The sequence below is a fragment of the Scyliorhinus canicula genome, chromosome 15 (genome assembly GCF_902713615.1).
Source record: "Scyliorhinus canicula chromosome 15, sScyCan1.1, whole genome shotgun sequence".
NCBI lineage: Eukaryota > Metazoa > Chordata > Chondrichthyes > Carcharhiniformes > Scyliorhinidae > Scyliorhinus > Scyliorhinus canicula.
The window spans coordinates 42,811,765-42,832,953 of NC_052160.1; the positions used below are offsets into that span (position 1 = coordinate 42,811,765).

The window sequence follows — 21,189 nt, forward strand, 5'->3', positions numbered from 1 at the left end:
AGGTTAGACTGAGGAAAGGATGGGTAGGCCAAGTGTTTCATTCAGGGCTTGGATCGATCCATGTCCAGGACGGGCAGGAGGACCGCGGCGGCTAGGGTGTTGGGGGGGGGGGGGGGGTTTATGGACCAGATGGGAGGGGTGGATCCTTGGAGGTTCGCGAGGCCGAGGGCCAGGGTGTATTCATTTTCCTCCCACGTGCATAAAGCCTATTCCCGGATCGATTTTTTTGTTCTGAGCAGGGAGTTGATTTTGAGGGTGGAGGATGCCGAGTATTCGGCCATAGTCATTTCGGATCATGCCCCGCGCTGGGTGGACCTTGAGCTGGGGGAGGAGAGGGACCAGCGCCCGCTCTGGCGCCTGGAGGTGGGGCTGCTGGCGGATGAGGAGGTGGGCGGGAGGGTTCGGGGGTGTATCAAGAGGTACTTAGAGGCCGATGATAATGGGGAGGTCCGAGTGCGGGACGGTTTGGGAGGCATTGAAGGCGGTGATTAGAGGGGAGTTGATTTCCATCCGAGCCCATAGGGAGAGGGAAGAGCAAAGAGAGAGGGAGAGGTTGGTGGGGGAGATGATGAGGGTGGACAGGAGATACGCGGAGGCTCCGGAGGAGGGATTGCTGGGGGAGTGGTGTAATCTTCAGGCGAAGTTTGACTTACTGACCACCAGAAAGGTGGAAGCTCAGTGGAGGAAGGCACAGGGAGCGGTATACGAATATGGGGAGAAGGCGAGTAGGATGCTGGCGCATCAGCTCCGTAAGCGGGACGTGGCCAGGGAGATTGGTGGAGTGAAGGATAGGGGAGGAAATGTGGTGCGAAGGGGGGTGGATATTAATGGGGTCTTCAGGGACTTTTATGGGGAATTGTACCGGTCTGAACCTCCGGCGGAGGGTGGGGGGCAGGTGGAGGGGCTGGGGGCGGCGATTGACCTGGAGGAGCTGGTTACTGGGATAGGCAGCATGCAGTCGGGGAAGGCGCCGGGGCCGGATGGGTTTCCGGTCGAATTTTATAAAATGTACGCAGACCTGCTGGGCCCCCTGTTGGTTAGGACCTTTAAAGAGGCTGAGGGGGGGGGGGCTTTCCCCTGACTATGTCACGGGCGCTGATTTCCTTGATCCTTAAACGGGACAAGGACCCCCTGCAGTGTGGATCATGTAGGCCAATCTCGCTGTTAAATGTGGATGCCAAGCTGTTGGCGAAGATCTTGGCCACAAGGATAGAGGACTGTGTGCCGGGGGTCAGTCATGAGGACCAGACGGGGTTTGTGAAGGGAAGGCAGCTGAACACCAATATACGTAGGCTTCTGAATGTTATAATGATGCCGGCGGTAGAAGGGGAGGCGGAGATAGTGGTGGCATTAGAAGCGGAGAAGGCCTTTGATAGGGTTGAGTGGGGGTACTTGTGGGAGGTGCTGGAAAGGTTTGGGTTCGGGGAGGGGTTTGTCAGTTGGGTGAGGCTGTTATATGAGGCCCCGATGGCGAGTGTAGCCACGAATAGGAGGAGATCGGAGTACTTTCAGTTGCACCGGGGGCCGAGACAGGGGTGTCCCCTGTCTCCCTTGCTCTTTGCGTTGGCAATTGAGCCCCTGGCCATGGCGTTGAGGGAGTCGAGGAATTGGAGGGGTCTGGTGCGGGATGGGGAGGAGCACCGAGTGTCACTTTACGCAGATGACTTGTTGCTATATGTGGCGGACCCAGTGGGGGGAATGCCGGAGGTGATGAAGATTCTTAGGGAATTTGGGGGCTTTTCAGGGTACGAGCTCAACCTGGGTAAGAGTGAGTTTTTCGTCGTGCACCCGGGGGATCAGGAGGAGGGGATTGGTAGGCTCCCACTGAGAAGGACAGGGAGGAGCTTTAGGTACCTGGGAGTCCAGGTGGCCAGGAGCTGGGGGGCCCTACACAAACTTAACCTCACAAGGCTGGTGAAGCAAATGGAGGAGGAGTTTAAAAGATGGAACATGTTGCCGCTGTCGTTGGCGGGCAGGGTGAACTCAGTCAAGATGACAGTGCTCCCGCGGTTTTTGTTCCTGTTCCAGTGCCTCCCCACCCTTATCCCGAAGGCTTTTTTAGGAGGGTTAACAGGAGTATTACGGGATTTGTATGGGCGCATGGGACTCCGAGGGTGAGAAGGGTGTTTTTGGAGCGGGGCAGGGATAGGGTGGGGCTGGCGCTGCCCAACCTCTGTGGGTACTATTGGGCTGCCAACGCAGCGATGGTGCGTAAGTGGGTAATGGACGGGGAAGGGGCAGAATGGAAAAGGATGGAGATGGCGTCCTGTGTGGACACGAGCCTGGAGGCGCTGGTAACGGCGCCGTTGCCGCTCCCTCCAACGAGGTATACCACGAGCCCGGTGGTGGCGGCTACCCTCAAAATCTGGGGGCAATGGAGACGGCATAGGGGAGAGGTGGGGGGCTCGACGGGCCCGATATGGGGGAACCATCGGTTTGTTCCAGGGAGCATTGATGGCGGGTTTCTTAGCTGGCACAGGGTAGGTATTAGGAGGTTGGGGGACCTGTTTGTAGATGGGAGGTTTGCGAGCCTGGGTGAGTTAGAAGGGAAGTTTGGGCTTCCCCCGGGAAACATGTTTAGGTACATGCAGGTTAGGGCGTTTGCCAGGCGGCAAGTGGAGGGGTTCCCTCTGTTGCCCCCACGTGGGGTACGGGACAGGGTGCTCTCAGGGGTGTGGGTTGGAGGAGGGAGGATTTCGGTCGTGTACCACGTAATGCAGGAGGTAGATGAGGCCTCGGTGGAGGAGCTGAAGGGTAAATGGGAAGAGGAGCTGGGTGAGGAGATTGAGGAGGGGACGTGGGCGGATGTCCTGGAAAGAGTGAATTCCTCCTCCTCTTGTGCGAGGGGGAATGAGGAGGGGAGGGGGAGTGGGGAGGGGAGGGAAGTTTGTTTTGGGGGTTATTGTGTTTTTTTTCTTTTTTGTTGTTAATACTGTTTTCTTGTTAATATTTTCTTCTTTTTATATTTTGTGAAAATCTCAATAAAAATTATTAAAAAAAAAAATTAATGTCTGTGGTTCGTTGGTTTTTATTAAGATGTAATTTCCTACCTCCTCCCCAAGTCTTTACATCACAGCTTCTCATCTTCTCTGAAATTAAGTCCTATTTGGTTTCCCAATTGCCACCTCGTATTGGTCCGACATTTTGCTGGGTGATAATTATTTTGGGGTTCTTTCTTGATCTGTTAACTTTAACTGTTAATAATGCATGGTTGAAATATACTTGAAGTTTCCTGATACCACCCATTCCATCCATCTGGGCCGATCCAGCCAATTGTCGGCTTTCTATTTGTCACTGTTTCATCCAGCCCTTGCTCAAAATTCATTAGATCTCTAAATTTTTCCTGTTGAGATAGAAGATCACAGACCTTAAATGTTAACTCTGTTTCTCTCTCAACATTGATACTGCCTAGCCTGCTGAGTTTTGTTCCAGCATGTTCTGTTTATATCAGGATAAGTTAGGTTCAGAAAGAGTCTGCGTTGGTGAGATAGGGCAATGTTCACCTCGTGTGGCAGAGAGGCAGTCAAGTGGACTTTAGCCAAGTGGTGAAGTCTCAATCTCAATGTACGATTCATCCAGAGTCTAAGCCTCTCCCTCCTAATATATCAAAACAGACATTTCAGAAGCACTATATTGGAAGGTTGCATCATTGAAAAAGATGTAATGGAGGCAGAGGAGCTAGGGATGGAATGGCATGAAGTCCTTACAGAGTGAGCACGTGAGACAGTGTAGTCAGGCCGGTGGGCTTGTAATGAATATTATTTGATAACCTACAGCCAGAAGGGTAAACCGAGAAGTCAAGGAAGGGAAGGGAAGAGTCGAAGATGGACCATGGAAACTGAGAGAAGAGTAGAAATTGGAAGCCAAGTTTAAAGTTTTCTAATTCAGAAAAAGAGCAGGACATGGTACCATTTCCACCACCTTTCGTGTGATGCCACCACCAAACACATTTCCCCCCCCTCTGCACCTTTCAGCATTCTGAAGGGACTGTTCCCTTTGTGATACCCTGGCCCATTTCTCAGTCACCCACAACATTCCATCCCCTTCCCACAGCATCTTTCCATGCAAATGTAGGAGATACCCTTTTACCACCTCTCTCCTCACTATCGAATACTCCAAACATTCCTTGCAGGTGAAGCAACGATTTAAAAGTACTTAATTTAATCCAGTCTACTATATTTAAGCTCCTTCCCAATATGGCATTGGAGAGATAAAACGCAGATTGAGTGACTGACCCCGAAGTTCTGGTGACCTGTCATTTTAATTTACCACCTTGCTCCCACATTGACACCTCAGTGTCTGCTGCACTGTTCCAATGAGGCTCAAAGTAAGCTTCAGGACCACTACTTCATCTTTCAATTAAGCACATCACAGCCTTGTGGATTCAACGTTGTGTTCAACAATTTCAGACTGTAAACTCTGTCCCCCATTTTGTTTCCTTTTCTTTGCATGTTTCATTTTGTTTCTTTCAGTCAGCACACTTGCTCTAGGCACATTTTTGTTTCTTTTCTTGCCCCATCGCTATATTCTTTGGCCTTTGAGCACTAATTTTTTTGTAATTCGCAGCCTCTTGTCTTCCAACCTATAACAAATCTTCTTTTTGTCCTTGTTCCACCCACCTCCTGCTCAAAGCCGATTATATCTCCAACTTTTCCCAGTTCTGATGAAAGGTCACCAACCTGAAATGTTAACTCTTTCTCTCCCTACACAGATGCTGCCTAATCTGCATTTTTTAATAGCGTTTTCTGTTTCTGTTTCACATTTCCAGCATCTGCAGTATTCTACTTCTCGATTATTCTGATACATGTTTAATTAGCAAATTCTGCGTTCAGCACAGTAGTACAAAGAGCAACATTTTCCTACAGCAACTCCACAATAGAAAATCAATTATACAAATCTCATAATTTCTTTAATTCCTTTCCATAGCAGAATTAAGTTTTAGGTTGTGTTGATGATATTACTAAATTTGGGCATTGCTGAGAGTTACTTGTTGCACTTTTTAATTAAAAAGCCTTTTTGCTACCTTGCAAGGCTTTTCTGAACCGCTGTCTGTTCTGCAAACCAGGACATTCTTATAATAATAATATTAATAATCATCAAACTACGTCTTCCATGGGAATAGAACCTGGAGTTTCTAGGGTGATGTCTTACCCACAAGACATCATGGTTGCTTGGGACCAGTGAAGCTGGAGGAGATGGAATCCAAAGATTTGTTTCTGGCATATTTGTTTAATGTTGTCCTGAATCCATTATTTGATTATTGTAGCAATGTACTATTTAAAAACAACAAATAACTTCTAGAAGTTGTACAGTACCTTTTGGAGCATTTAGTATCGAACTGAAACATGCATCATACCATGTCTGTGCCAAGCTCTGGCTGTATGAAGTGTTGGTGGAATCATTTCCACCGTGAAGGAATGGATTTGCTTTTAAATGCTTTGTTTTTTAAGTGCACTCTCTTCAAAGTATGTTGAATTTAAACACTGGCAACATCAGCCAGCCACAGAGACCTGGGTGTACCAGCTGGCAGGAAGATTGCAAATATACACTTGGGGTAGGAGTATCAGAGACAGATTGAGTGGGAGTGTTAATGAAATGCAGAAAACTTTGGCGGTGGGGAATGGGAGTCAGATGTTGTTAAGGAAAGACGTCTTCTGGATAACAGATATGTCAGTGATGAATAAAGAGAGGGATTTTAGAGATGCAGAATACTATATGGGCGCGATTCTCTGCTCCCCACACCGGGTGGAAAATCGCGGGAGGGGCCCCCAACAAATTTCACGCCCCCTGGCGCCCCCCGCGATTTCCCCCCCCCCCCCCCGGCTCGGAAGAATTGGCGCTCGCCGTTTTTCACGGCGAACGGCGATTCTCTGACCCGGATGAGCTGAGTTTCACGACGGCGACAAACACACCTGGTCGCTGCCGTCGTGAAACAGGAGTGAGAAGCCCGTTTGGGGCTTGTAGGTGGCCTAGCAAGGAAAGAGCACCACGACTGTGCTCGGGAGGGGACAGGCCCGCGATCGGTGTCCACCGATCGCCGGGCCGGCGTCCAAATCAGACGCATTGTTTCCCCTCCGCTGCCCCGCAAGATCAAGCCGCCACATCTTGCAGGGCGGCTGAGGGGAAATACGGCCACCGCGCATGCGCGGGTTCGTGCCGTCAGCGTCATGACGTCAGCCACGCATGCGCGGGTTGGAGCCGGTCAACCTGCGCATGCGCGGCTGACGTCATTAGGCGTGCCGGCCGCGTCATTCTTGGCGCGACGCCCCCGTGGCCGAGAGTTACGGAGCGCCGCTCCTAGCCCCGCCGGGAGGGGAGAATAGGGGCAAGGAGCGGCCTCCGAGGGCGTCGTGAAACTCAGCCGAGTTTCACGACGGCCCTCCTGATTTTTCCCGGGAGCGGAGAATTCCGCCCTATATCTTTTTCATGTAGACAGCTACTTGAGAGACAAGAAATTGAGGTATGCTTCCAGAACAAGGCAAAATATACTGGGGGAAAAAAATGTGGTTTACTGTGCTTGGCGGCACGGTAGCACAGTAGTTAGCAGTTTCGATTCGCGGCTTGGGTCACTGTGCGGAGTCTGCACATTCTCCCTGTGTCTGTGTGGGTTTCCTCCGGGTGCTCCGGTTTCCTTCCATAAGTCCCGAAATACGTGCTGTTAGGTAATTTGGACATTCTGAATTCTTCCTCCGTGTACCCGACCAGGCGCCAGAATGTGGCGACTAGGGGATTTTCATAATAACTTCATTGCAGTGTTAATGTAAGCATGCTTGTAATAATAAAAATTATTATTATTATTTTCCTGTATGGGTGCAGATGCTGAATGGAACAGCAATCATTTCCTGCGACTTAAGAGACATGGCTGCAATGAAAGAGTGATTTAAAAAAAGACATTTTTTTCAATGAACTGAAACATTTCTCTTCTGTTCAAATTGTGGTTTCTTTGGTTGATTATATAGTTATTTCCTGGTTTTGTACAAAGAGATTTTTATATCCATCCCATCAATCATAACATGTTTTTAATCATTGAATAATAGGGTGTTACATCAGAGAAGGATGCCAATTATGCCTGTGCTAGCTCTTCAGTAGAGTAATTCAATGTGTCTCACTTGCAAGAATACAAAAAATAGGAATAGGAGTAGACCGCACGCCGTATTTGGACATTCTGAATTCTCTCTCTGTGTACCCGAACAGGCGCTATAGTGTGGGGACTAGGGGATTTTCACAGTAACTTCATTGCAGTGTTAATGTAAGCCTACTTGTGACAATAATAAAGATTATATTGAACCTTCTCTGCCATTCTGTACGTTCATTGCTGATCTTGGGCTTCAATTCCACTTTCTTGCCTGCTTCCCCATCCCATTGATTCCCTGAGAGACAAAATATCTTTCTATTCTAACCTTAAATGTTTTCAATAATGGAGCATCCACAATCTTCTGAGGTAAAGAATTCTAAAGAATCGCAACCCTTTGAGCGAATTAATTTCTCCTTATCTTAGTCGTAAATTATTGCTTCCTTATCCTGAGACTGCACCCCCATGTTATAGATTCTCTGGCCAATGGAAGAAATCTCTCAACATCCACTCAATTAAGGGCCTTCAGAATCTTGTGCGCTTTAATGAGATCACCTCCCATTCTTCAAAACTACAGATGATATAGGTCCAATTTCCGCAGCATCTCATCACAGGATGTCCCTCCCATCCCAGGGCTTTACCACCTCCAATGCAAGGATATTCTTCCTTTAAACATGGAGACAAACATTTTCTTCTTATTTTCTCGTTATCAAATGCATTCCTGATTTTGAACACCTCTATTAAATATGCACCTGACCCATCTCTGCTCCAATGAGAACCACCCTAGCTTTTCCAACCCCTCCATGTAATAGAAGCCCGTGATCCCTGGTACTATTCTAGAGCACGGGTAGAATTGGATTAGATTGGATTGGATTTGTTTATTGTCACGTGTACCGAGGTACAGTGAAAAGTATTTTTCTGCTAGCAGCTCAGCAGATCAATTGTGGTAACGTTACTGGTAATCCAGAGGCCTGGATTTATGCACCGGAGATAAGGGTCCAAACCCCATCATTGCAGCTGTAAGGATTTAAATTGAATTAATATATTTACAGTTTGCATTTAAAAAGCTTTTCTAACTAATGAATAATTATCATGAACCTATTGGGAAAAACATATATGATTCGCTAATATCTTTTAGGGGAAGCAATCTGCCACCTTACTCAGTCTGGCCTACCTGTGACTCCAGACACACAGCAATGTGGTTGGCTCTTAACTGCCCTCTGAAATTGCCTCGCGAACCATTCAGTTGTACCAAACTGCGACTGAAAAGTCGAATAAATATTAAAATGGACAGACCACCTCATATTGACTGAGGCAGCGGAACCAATAGACACATCCTGCCCAGTCAACCCTGCCAAGTTGTCCTCTGAACACTTGTGCCAAATTTGGGACAACTGCCTCACAGGCTAGTCAAGCAATATAGTCATGACTGTGTGACACTATGCTTCAGAACTGATCACGCAGCTCACAACTAGGCATTCACAAGGTGTTTTGGGCCATTAGCAGCAACAGAATTGTATTTATTCACAATCTAACCTCATGGCCCAGCATTTCCTCACTCTACCATTACAATTGAGCCAGGGGACCAACCCTGGCTCAATGAGAAGTGGAGGACACCATGACAGGGGCAGCACTAGGCATACTTAAAAATGAGTTGCCAACCTTGTGAAGCTTCAACACAAGACTGCATGCATGCTAAACAGTGGAGGCAGTATGCTATAGACAGAGCTAAGCGATCCCACAGCCAACACTTTAGATCAAAGCTCTGCACTCCCGTTACATCCAGTCATGTATGGAATGGACAATTAAGCAATTAACCGGGAAGCAGTCGCTAAAAACATTCCCATTCTCAATGATTAAGAAGCCCTGTCTGTCGAGCATTTACAATTTGCTGTCATCTTCAACCAGACGTGCCATGTGGTTGATTCATCTCTGCCTCCTCATGTGGTCCCCCTTCATTGTCAGTTCCAGTCTGCAGGCAGTCCAACTCCTGGTGATATGAAGAAACAGCTGAAGGCACTTGATACAGCAAAGGCATTTACAACATTGGCTGTAGTATCGAAGTTGTGTGTTCCGGAACTAGCTGAACCCTTAGCCAAGCTGTTCTGGTATAGCTATGACATTGGCATCTACCCAGCATGTGCAGAATTTCCCAGGTATGCCCTGAAAATAAGATCATAAGACATATGAGCAGATTTAGGCCATTTGGCCCATCGAGCCTGCTCCGCCATTCAATCATGACTAATATGTTTTTAATCCCCATTCTTCTGCCTTCTCCACAGAACCCCTGATCCCTTTATGAATCAAGAACCTATCTAACTTTATCTTAAAGGTACCCAGTGACTTGGCCTCCACAGCCTTCTGCGACAGTGAATTCCACAGATTCACTACCCTTTGGCTGAAGAAATTCCTCCTCATCCGGTTTTAAAGGATCGTCCCTTCAGTATGAGACTGTGCCCTCGGGTTCTAGTTTCTCCCACTAGTGGAAACATCCTCTCCACTCTATCTAGGTTTCTCAGTAGTTCGTAAGTTTTAATGAGATTACCCCTCATCCTTTTAAACTCCATCGAGTACAGACCCACTTAGAAGAAACACTCAAAATAACCTGTTCACTGATGCTTAGTTTGGGTTCTGCCAGGGTCACTAGACTTTAGACCTCATTGAGGTCCAAACAAAAATTCTGAATTCCAGAGGTGAGTGAGAGTACCTGCCATTAAAGCAGTATTTGACCAAGCATGGCTTCAAGGATCCCTTGAAACATTGACGCCAGTGGGAATGTGAGACAAACACTCTACTGGCTGGAGTCATAACTAGAACACAATAAGATGGTTGTGGTTGTTGGAGGTCAATAATTTCAGCACCAGGACATTGCTGCAGGAGTTTCTTAAGGTATTGCCCTAGGACCAACCATCTTTTGGTTGCTCGTCAATGTTGGCTTTTCTTCTCTCATCTCTCATAAGGTCAAAAATGGGTAAGTTTGTTAATTGCACAAGTGTTCAGTGCCATTTGTAACTCGCCAGATAACGAACCAATTTGTTCCCATGTGCAGCAAGAATTGGATAACATTCAGGCTTGGTCTGATAAGTGGCAAGAATCTAACCATCTCCCCATGACATTCCATAATAAGAGGTCTTACAACACCAGGTTAAAGTCCAACAGGTTTGTTTCGAATCACTAGCTTTCGGAGCACTGCTCCTTCCTCAGGTGAAAGATAACAATAAATAATCAATAACATAATCACAGGGGAGTAATGTCCAGGATTATAGAAGAATTGCAGGATAATGACACTTTATGTTGCTCAAGAAGGTCGACGCAAAGACAGGATCAATGAACACTCCTCATGATCTTTCAAGGATTCCAATGAATGGAGCATCTTCACTTCCACAATGCTGGCGCCCAACCAACCCTTAGTCTAGTCCCCGGCTGGAGGGGATGTCTCGACCCACTTGACCACCTCCAAACCCACTCAGTGAGCATCGAGGATAGGATACTATAGGACCAGTGGTTGGGGGACCCACCCGACCCAAGGCGTCGAAAATCGAATACTCAGTGTTCCTTTGAACCTGATGCACCAGCTTACAAATCAAGATTACTAAAGCATGACAGCCAATCTTCAAACTCAATCAGGTACTCTCCTCCCACTTCTCAGCAGGAACTGGGTTCACGGACACACCTTGTCCTGCTCCTGCCTCCCGAAGTCACAAGGATTAATTCCACGCCATACAGCAGGATCTCAATGTCTCAAAGGTGGGCCATTACCAAGGAAAGTCCTCTTCCGAATGTAAGGACTCTCATGCACATCGACCATTCTCCCAAATCTTCATAGTGAGCTCCAAAGACTTGCACCCCAGAGCCGAGATATTCATCCAGAGCAACATTCTCGACGGTGGCCATCATTTGGCTGCACACAGCATTGCTGAAGCGAAAGCCTGCTCACCAGCAACAGCTTCACTGCAAGCTGCCCCACCTCAGCCCACTTCGACTACTCCTCTTCGCAAAACATTCATCAGGATCCTCCAGGGACATAGTGATGACATGTATTACAAGAAAAGACAAATATGAAATGTGCAGCAAGATAAAATAGAGGAATACAAGATGAGCAGAGCTGTACTTGCGAAAACACAGCTGCCCTCACACCCACACCATGTGACCCCTTCATTGGTACTTTCTGCTTGGCCCTTAGCTCTGGAATTGCCTCCCTAAAGCACTCTTGCCTCTCCTCTTTTGAAATGCTTCTAAACACCCACCTCTCTTTCCTGATTTTCCCTCCTCTGGTTCTGTGCCAAAGATGTTGATTTTGTTCTGGTTTTAGCAACTTGGGATGTTTTACAATGTTAAAATGTGCCATATAAATGTGAATTGTTGTCACCTTCAAGTATTTGTGTGCCTATACCCCAAGATTGTTCTGTTTCTCTAACCGTTGAAGCTCATAAATTTTGTTCATATTACTACTACTACTTCCTACCAAAATGTAATTTCACATTTAAAAGTTAAATTTCATCAGCCAAAACACCAATGTGCCTATGACTCCTGAAGCCTGTTTCTTTGTTCCACATTGGTGACTACATTTCTGAGTTTGTGTCATCTGTAAACTTTGAAATTATGACCTATATACCTAAGTCTAGGTCATTAATATATATTAAAAAGAGTAGTCCTAAAACCAACCATGGGGAACTCCACCATATATCTCCCTTTAACCTGAAATATAAGCATTCACCATCGGCTTTCTGGCTCTTTTGTATCTATGCCGATACTGTGTCTTTAAACTTTTTAATTTTGCTAACAAATCTGTTCTGTGGCACTTTGTCAAACAACTTTTGAGTCCATGTGCACAATATTAACAACACTATCCTCACCAACTTTGTCTATTTCATTAAGCGTTACCAATCTTTCTAAAATTCAAAATTGAAGCTGTTGGTTTTTTTCAGTAAGTTGATTTTAGATCTGGAATTATTTTTGTTCCTTCTCTTTGAATATCTGTTCGTGTGTACATGGTGACCATGACTGAGATACCTCCAATACATTGACCTGGCATATGAAGCTCTACCACATAATTTCAAGGTTCAAAGCCTGCATCTAGCTGCAGGTGCGTCTCCCTGTATGTATTTGTTCGAATGCCTGGAGGAAAACGGAGGTGGATGACTCCTTCCACCTCCATAGTCCCATGGTTGCTTCTGACCACTCCAGGTGTTAAACCTCTGCCAAGATGGTCATGTTGCAGTAGCCAAAGTCGTACTGTATCAGTTGGTAGTTAAAATTGAACTGAAGCTACATGACCCCATTGTTTTCAACTTCTTGACATAATTCTTAGATGAAAGCACATTGTGACATGAGTCTCACTTCAGTGCGAAGACTTTTTCAATGATTTTTGACCCTTTATGTGGATTGATTTTGGTTATGCCTCTCCTGCAGGAGAGCTATTAGATTAATTTATAATGTCTTACTGAATTGACTTATTCCCATTAGATAAAAAAAACTTCAGATACTGCAGTGTTTTACAGTAAATGGCAGCTGTTTGAAGTGCTCAAAGCTGCCGCTAAAGTGAACTAATTCCCCGAACAATATTAGATAAAATGTCTGATGAAGCATTGCTTTTGCTCAGCATAAGGAGTAAGTAAGATGCAGCTGGAAATGTCTTAACTGGCTCGATACATTAGGCAACTGTCCCTGGTCAGTTAGACTCTAAAAATATGTGCACATATCTTTATTGGTTATGGAAGCATTTTCCTCCAGATAATTATTCTCTACATTTGGATTAGCCCCATCAATAATTTTTCTTGCAGTATAAACGTTGCCAAGGCATCATAGGACCATAGAATTTACAATGCAGAAGGAAGCCATTCAGCCCATCGAGTCTGCACCGGCCCTTCGAAAGAGCACCCTACCACCGCCCTATCCCTGTAACCCCACCTAATCTTTTTTGGACAATTTAGCATAGCCAATCCACCTAACCTGTACATCTTTGGACTGTGGGAGGAAACTGGAGCACCCGGAGGAAACCTACGCAGACATGGGGAAAACATGCAGACTCCGCACAGACAGTGACCCAAGCCTGGAATCGAACCTGGGACCCTGGCGCTGCAAAGCAACAGTGCTAACGACTGTGCTACCGTGTTGCCCAGGTTATTCGGCAGAAGATACAGAGCCTAACCTAATCATGTACGCAGTCTGTTCTGTTATAAGTTAGTGTAAAAATAAAAGCTTGCTAAATAGTTTTTTTTCCATTTGGGTGCTTCCTTTTCATCGGAGAACACTGGATCACCTTTTCCTCTCAGGTGGACGAGACTATCTTTACCTTCTGAGGACATTTGGGGGCAATCTTTTTCTCTCTGGGGAGAAGGGACTATCTTCTTCCTTTTGAGGGCATTTGGCAGCAGCCTTTTCTCCTTTCTGGAGGTAATTCATTTATCCCTCATCAACCACAGGGTGACATTTTCTCTCTCCTAGCATTTGCGAGCTTTAGTCTTGACATGTTGTACGTGTGAAGATTATTTTGAAAACCGAGCAAATCAATCTCTGCTGATCGTTAATGCATACATATGAGGTGCTCGATCTTGGAGCTAGTTGGAGAGGAAAAGCTGACACAGACTGACTCAATCTACTGAATCATGCCTCCTGTCTAACAATTGTTGATGCAGTGCTGGTGGTTGTGGAAACATCTGTGCGTGGGTTTCCTCCGGGTACTCCGGTTTCCTCCCACAATCCAAAGATGTGCAGGTTGGGTGGATTGGCCATGATAAATTGCCCTTAGTGTCCAAAATTCTATGATTAACCTAGGACAAAAGTTCGGCACAACATCGGGGCTGTATTTCTCTATATCTATATCTCACTCCCAGATATTGCCAAATTCGACTTGGAAGTGTTTGGTTATATGAGGAATTTTTTAGATTGGGATGCAAAGAGCTAATATTTGTACATTGAAGCTCCAAGGTACTCTACATTTAAATAGGTTTTCATTACCATTTTTCCACACACAAGTGTAAGGGAGGCTAGTTTTAGTGTGTAGTCACTTGCAGCTTCCAGTTGCCAAAATGAGATGGACTGTTAGGACTGAGTTAGTATATGGTTTGTCAAGTGACAAGAAAGTAAAGTCATTACTGCACCTCTTCGTTATTCCCCAAAAAACCTGCAAACTAAGTCAAGAAGAGAAGTGGAAATGCTTCACCATTTAATCCTCTGTTATAGCTCAAAAAATAGATGAGAATGAATTGTAGGTTTCTTTATTATTAAGTGCTTCAACATTTCTGCTTTGTATATGACTTGTTTCCTCAATACCTGAAATTCAGAAAAATATTTCTGCCTTGCAGTTTTCCCCATATTTAGTAGATTGTTAATAAAGCATATGGAATACTGGGCTGAATAAATATAGACGCAGTCCAAAAGGGAGCAAGTTAAGCTAAACTGGTACAGAAAATAGAGTTTGAATTCAGATTGAATGTTATGTCCAATACACCAGGAAGGACTTGAAGGCTTCGGAGAGGGCCCAGAGAGATTTACTGGAATGGTCCAAGATGATTGATTATAGGACTGTGAATAGACTGCAGAAGTTGAGATTGTTCTCCATAGTAATAATAATAATCTTTATTATTGTCACAAGTAGGCTTACAGTAACACCATAGTGAAGTTAGTGTGAAAATCCCCTAGTCGCCACACTCCGGCGCCTGTTTTAATACACAGAGGGAGAATTCAGAATGTCCAATTACCTAACAAGCATAACATTCGGGAGTGGGAGGACACTCCACCCAGAGGAAACCCAAGCAGACACGGGGAGAACGTGCTGACTTGGCACAGACAGTGACCCAAGCGGGAATCGAACCTGGCGCTGTGAAGCAACAGAGCTAACCACTGTGTTATCGTGCCGCCCATCAGACCATAGATCTATAAGCAAAGAGGGGATTTGGTAGAGCTGTTTAAAATCATGAACATCATCCTTCCTCCTCTCCATGAGCTCTGGCTTCCCCGAAACCCCAAATATCGCCACCAAAGGGTCCGGGTCCACCTCCTCCTCTGCTATCCTGGCTAAGACCACGAACACTCCCGCCCAGAATCTTCCCAATTTTTCACAACCCCGAAACATGTGCATGTGATTTGCTGGCCCCTGCCTACACCTCTCACACTCATCTGCTACTCCCTGAAAGAACCCATTCTTCTCGCCCACGTCATATGCACCCTGTGCACCACCTTAAACTGTATCAGGCTCATCCTTGCACAAGAGGAGGTCCCGTGTACCCTACGCAGTGCCTCAATCCATATTCCCCAATTGATCTCCCCTCCCAACTCCACTTTTCATTTCTCCTTGACCTTCACCACCCGCTCGCCTTCTTGCTCCCCCAGCCTTGTATATATCCCTAATTCTACCCTCCTTTCCACATCCGGAAGCAGCAGTCGCTCAATTGGCTGAAGAGTGGATGACCAGAGGGCACAGATTTAAGATGATTGGCAAAATAACTAGAGGTGACATAGGGAAAATCTTTTTACATAATGGTTAGAATTTGCAATGTGCTGCCTCAATAGGGTGGGAGGAAAGATTTACAGCGTCGTTCAAAAAGGAATTCAATAAATACTTGGAAGAGAAAAAATAGCAGGGATATGGGGAAAGAAATGAGAGAATGGGCCAAATTGAATTGACATTCAAAAGTGCGGACGCTGAGTCAATGGGTCGATGGCCTCCTTCTCCACAATACTGTTCTGTGGTTCTAACATTGTCCTCCCTCATCTATTCCCTTTCTGTTCCCTATCTTCAGTACAGACTATTGCAATTAGCACTAAGGAAATGTGAATGCTAAACCAGTTCATTTTGTATTAATTTTATCCCCTTTCTCTACTTCACGACTCCCAAATCCTTAGTTAATTCCTTATTTAGGGATGCTGTTGTGATTTTCTAATGTGTGTTTGGTGAGACTTTGCTAGTGTTGATGCAGTCTCTGAGAGAATAAAAAGGCTACTTTTTTGGCATTTTTCTGTGCTCACTCATCTTAAGAGTTTGATTTTTTGCTAAACACAGTTGCATTGGGGACAGACCTCTCGGGAAGTGGTCTTTCTTTGTGTAAATGTACAAAAAGGATAATCAAAGCCATGCTTCGCCTGTCCTCATTCAGCATTTACACACCTGCATTAGTACCAAAACTCACCAGAGAAGATGAGGAGCAGGGGCTTTGTTTACTTACCCCCCTCTCCCCTGCACCCTTGCTATTTTCTGATCTAAAGGCTGCCGGCACTAATTATTGTGCCTCAGATTAAACCTCCATTTATGTTGATTTGTTTGGTTTGCTTGCCTGTTGAGCCATTGGGAAAGTCCATGTTGATTGCTTCACAAAATATTATGTACTTTGCTATTTTAATTTGGAAATAAATTAAAACAGTTTTGATTTAAATCTGTAAACCAACTCCCATTTTGCCTTTCAGCTCAATCCTGTTGTGTATAGTGAATTTGCTCGAGAACGAAACCTCCATATTTCTTTGATCAAGCGCTTATCACAGCTCTACCCACCTGATTTCTGCTGTCATGTATCACTAACAGAACAATACAGATCACATGAAGTCATCATCAGGTATTGCTGAAAGTTTTCAGCTGGTACATTAAATGTTTCATTTGAATATGCATTTAATTATGTATCTGAGTTTGTAAGTTTGCCAGACTGCTTGATGGTGTAATGCCACATTGTTGTTGAGTTTGAGTTGGTTTGAGTATTATTAATACTTCACTGCAGCTGCACTTTGTTGAAAACAATATCATCTGACATCCTAATCTACAGCCAGAAACATAATGCTGACACATTTGGGTAAAAATGGGGCGGTTGTATTTCCTTCATATCTTACTTCTTTCTGAAATGCTAATATTAAGCAGGTTGCATTGCTTTTATGCACTCACTTTTTAGGAATTTTCTCCTCTAACTCCACCACATTCCTCCCATTAACAAACCCACAGCCTCCTTCCTTTTTCTACCCCCTTCTCTCCCACTCCAAGATAGTGACTTACCTTGGGGTATAGTTCTGCAATCAGTTGTTTGAAAAGGAATTGGTGGGCCGTTCCACGGTGGCACTGTCACAGCCTGGACACTTCTTATCCTCCCCACGTGGGGAAAAAGGCCAGTGGGGCATTAAACCTGCTCCATCTAGAGTCTTTATTTGAATATTTAATCAGAGACATCCCCACCCTATGACTATGACACTCGTGACACCTGCTAGTCTCCTAGTTCAAGAATTCACATGTGGTCCAATTCCACATGTGGCCATACTGGAACAGAGTTATTTCTTCTCCTGTTGTCAGTAGTAGTTATATATCAAGTGACAATGAATTGTACCACAGCCTAGAATATAATGTTGGTAATGCCTGCATTAGTGAGCTAATATTGAATAAGCTCACAAGACATTTCTCTGTCCAAATTGTAATACAGACATTTATTCCAAAATGTGACATATGTTTGCTCATGTTGTCAACAGTAATATCTGGGCTCTCATTATAGTTTTTCATTATAGGTTCATTTGTATAACTTAATTTTGAATGTCACTGTATGGATTTCCTTTTCTTAATTTAATGTTTAAAATCTGGGACTTGAACCTTGCCGCTTTTGCATCTTTAAAATCTGAAATCATAGAATCTCTACAGTGCAAAAGGAGGCCATTTGGCCCATCGAGTTTGCACCCATCCTCTGAAAGAAAGGGGTCCGCTCCCCCACCCTATCCCCATAACCTGTACATCCCTGGACACGAAGGGACAATTTTATCATGGCCAATCCACCTAACCGGCACAAATTTGGCTTGTACTTATAATGTGACTGACGCCCACAAAAAAATATTTGCATAACATAATGAGCCATCTATTACAAAAATCACCAGTAAATTGCAATATTCCATTTAATGATGAATTCTGGGAATTTTGAGGTGCATATCTCACCTCCTGACTCCCCAAAGCCTGCCACTATCTAAAAGGCACTAATCAGAACTATACAGTGATATACACCACATGCCTGGATGAGTGCGGCTCCAACAACACAAGAAGTTGGACATCATCACGGACAAAGCAGCCCACTTGATTGCTACCCCTTCCACACCATCAACATCAGTTCCTCCACCACCAATGCACATTAGCAGTAGTGTGTACCATTTACAAGATGCACTGCAGGTTCCTTCAGCAACACCTTCCAAACTGGCAACCTCTCCCAGTTTGAACAAGGGGAGCGGATGCATGGGAACACTGCGACCTGTAGGTTCCTTCTAAGCTACACACCATCCTGACTTGAAGCTACATCACCAATACCTCACTGTTGTTGGGTCAGAATCCTGGAACTCCCTTCCGAACAGCATTCTGGGTATTCCTACAACATATTTTAATAGTGGAGAACACAGAAATGGTGGAGAAGCTAAATCAATATTTTGCCTCATTTTTCATGGTGGAGGGCAGTAGTTCCTTTGGAACAAGTAATTCAGAGGCAGTAGAAAGGGTGGAACTTCGAACAATCAGCATCAATAGGGAAACAGTACTCAACAAAATATTGGGATTGAAGGCAGACAAGTCCCCAGGGCCCGATGGCCTATATCCTAGCATGTTAAAGGACTTGGCAGTGGAGATAGTGCACCCATTTGTTATATTCAAAATTTCCCGGAAAGGTTTCAGTGAATGGAAAAATGGTAATATAATATTCTTCTTCGAAAAGGGAGGAAGGCAAAATGTAGGAAATTACAGACCAGTTTAACGTCTGTTGTTGGGAAATTGTCAGCATCTATTATTAAGGAAGTAATATCAGGATATTTGAAAAGTTAAAATGCAATCCATCAAAGTCAATTTGGGACAAAGGGAGATAAAAGGTAAATCATGTTTGACTCATTTGCTAGAGTTCTTCGAAGATATAACAAGCCAAGTGAATAGTCGGGATCCTGTAGGGGCTGGCTTAGCACAGGGCTAAATCGCTGGCTTTTAAAGCAGATCACGGCAGGCCAGCAGCACGGTTCAATTCCTGTACCAGCCTCCCCGAACAGTTGCCGGAATATGGCGACTAGGGGCTTTTCACAGTAACTTCATTTGAAGCCTACTTGTGACAATAAGCGATTTTAATTTCATTTCATGAACTTCAGAAGTTCAAGAAGGAGGCTCACAAACACCTCGAGTATGGACAATAAATACTGGCCCAGCCAGCGACACCCACATCCCATGCAGGAATAAAATACAAAAGTCCTGGCGCGATCGAACGGCCCCATTGCGTCTGGCCCAGTGACGCGACAGGACCATTAAGTCTCGCGAGAGGCCCTTCACGAGATTTGTGATGCTCAGAATGCTTCGCGAGAATAACGAGATCTTGTGATCTGGATCTTGCCCTCACTGCGAGTGATCCAGATTTACATATTTAAGTGAACAGTTTGGCTCACTTAAATATGTTGGCGCCAGATTCTGCCAAGGCCTGGGACTGAACGGCTACTCCTGGGAGACCTCGCCGTGGTGCTGTTTCGCATTGGTCCACACAAACGTGGATGAGGCATAATGGCACCTAGAGGGGGAATTGTCCAAGCCACCGGAAGCCCCACGGGTGTTCGGGCTCTGGGCAGGGTGTACCCTGGCATTCTGTCTGCCACCTGGGCACCTTAGCACTGCCGGATTGGCCCTTGGCACTGCCACCTGGGCATCCTGGCAGTGACACCCTGGCATTGCCTGGGTACCACTTCCAGGCTGGTAGGGGCACTGCCAGGCAGACAGTGCCAAGGTGTCTGGGTGCCAACTTGCCCGTGCCGAGGATCGGGCCTGGGGCAGTGCCCTGCCCTTGTGGGATGGGGTCAGGGGGTGCTCAAGGACCCCCTAACAGGTAAGTTGGGGTTTGGCGGGGGAGGGAATGAGGTTGGAAAGATCGGACGGCATTTAAAATTGGAGGTAAGTGCGGTCTCGAAGGGGTGTTCTTTGCCAAGGCCAAGACCGTTTGATAGCGGGGTTGTTGCAGCGCCGAGAACTACCCTCTAAATGTGCCCACCCCATTAAATCGTATCCCCCATTTATTTTACTTAATATCTTGAAAACTTCAATTAAGTCACCACTTAACAGGCTCAAGTTCGAGAGAATAGAACCTACAAAATCTAAATAAAGATTAACCCTTGAAGTTGAGTTATGGTCCAGTAAATCTATGCTGTACTCTCTCCTAAGATGTGATGTCCAGAATTGCCCTCCGTACTCCAGGTGTGGTATAACTAGGGCTTTATATAACTGAATACTACAACTCTGCTGCATTCTATTCTGGATATAAAGGCCAGCATTCCATTGAGCTTTTTGACTTTTTCTGTATCTGTTGATGACCCTCAAACCTCTTTGCCATTCCATTGTTCCTAGCTTTTCAACATTTAGAAAGTATCCTCCTCTATCCTTTTTAGTTCCAAAATGGATAATCTCTCATTTGTCAATATTGAAATCTGTTTGCTACTCTTGCCCGTTCATCTAATCTATGGATATCTCTTTGTAATTTTAAACACCCATCTGCACTGCTTCCATTGCTGGATCACTGGCAAAATCAGTTATGTGATTCTCTGACCAATCATCTGAATTGTTTTAATCTAAATTGTTCTTTTTTGAAAACATTTCTTTTGAAATCATTTTTGAATATACACATAAGAAAGAAGAAACAGCACAAAAACCAACCGAGGGATCAGAAAACAGCCTAAACATCCTTACCCCCCCACCCACCCACCCCACCCCACTCTATCCACTGCATCCCTGATGTCCTCCCCCCTTTTTTAACTTTTAACCCAACCTGAACTGAAAGACAACACAATACTCCTTAAAGAAGTCAATGAACAGCTTCTACCTCAAGGTGAGCTCCCCCTTTGGCCCCTAATGGCGAACTTGATCTTCTGTTATTTCAGGAACTCTACCAAATTGCTCACCCACAGCCCAACACTAGGCAGCCAGCTCAGCAAAATCAATCTCAAGGCTATCAGGGAGGAAGGCCAATACACCTGCAGCCCCGGATCCTCTCACACCCCAAATATTGCCATCCCCAGACTCAGAGCTACCGTTACCCCGAAAAGCTTTGACATCACATTGGCAAATCCCATCCAAAACCTCATACACCTTGGACACGCCCAAAACAAATGGACATGGTTTGCTGGTCCCCCTGCACACTGCCCACACCTATACT

At 45.3% G+C, this 21,189-nt stretch overlaps 1 protein-coding gene across 11 annotated transcripts in view; it reads left to right on the forward strand.

Annotated features, from left to right (window-relative positions):
* LOC119978927 (probable helicase with zinc finger domain) overlaps positions 1-21,189 on the forward strand; it is a 607,351-nt gene that overhangs the window by 226,884 nt on the left and 359,278 nt on the right. For all 11 annotated transcript variants that reach the window (XM_038820871.1, XM_038820872.1, XM_038820862.1 and 8 more), the window contains one exon: positions 16,478-16,623. In XM_038820871.1, coding sequence (XP_038676799.1) covers positions 16,478-16,623 — 146 coding nt within the window. The remainder of the gene's footprint in view (positions 1-16,477; positions 16,624-21,189) is intronic.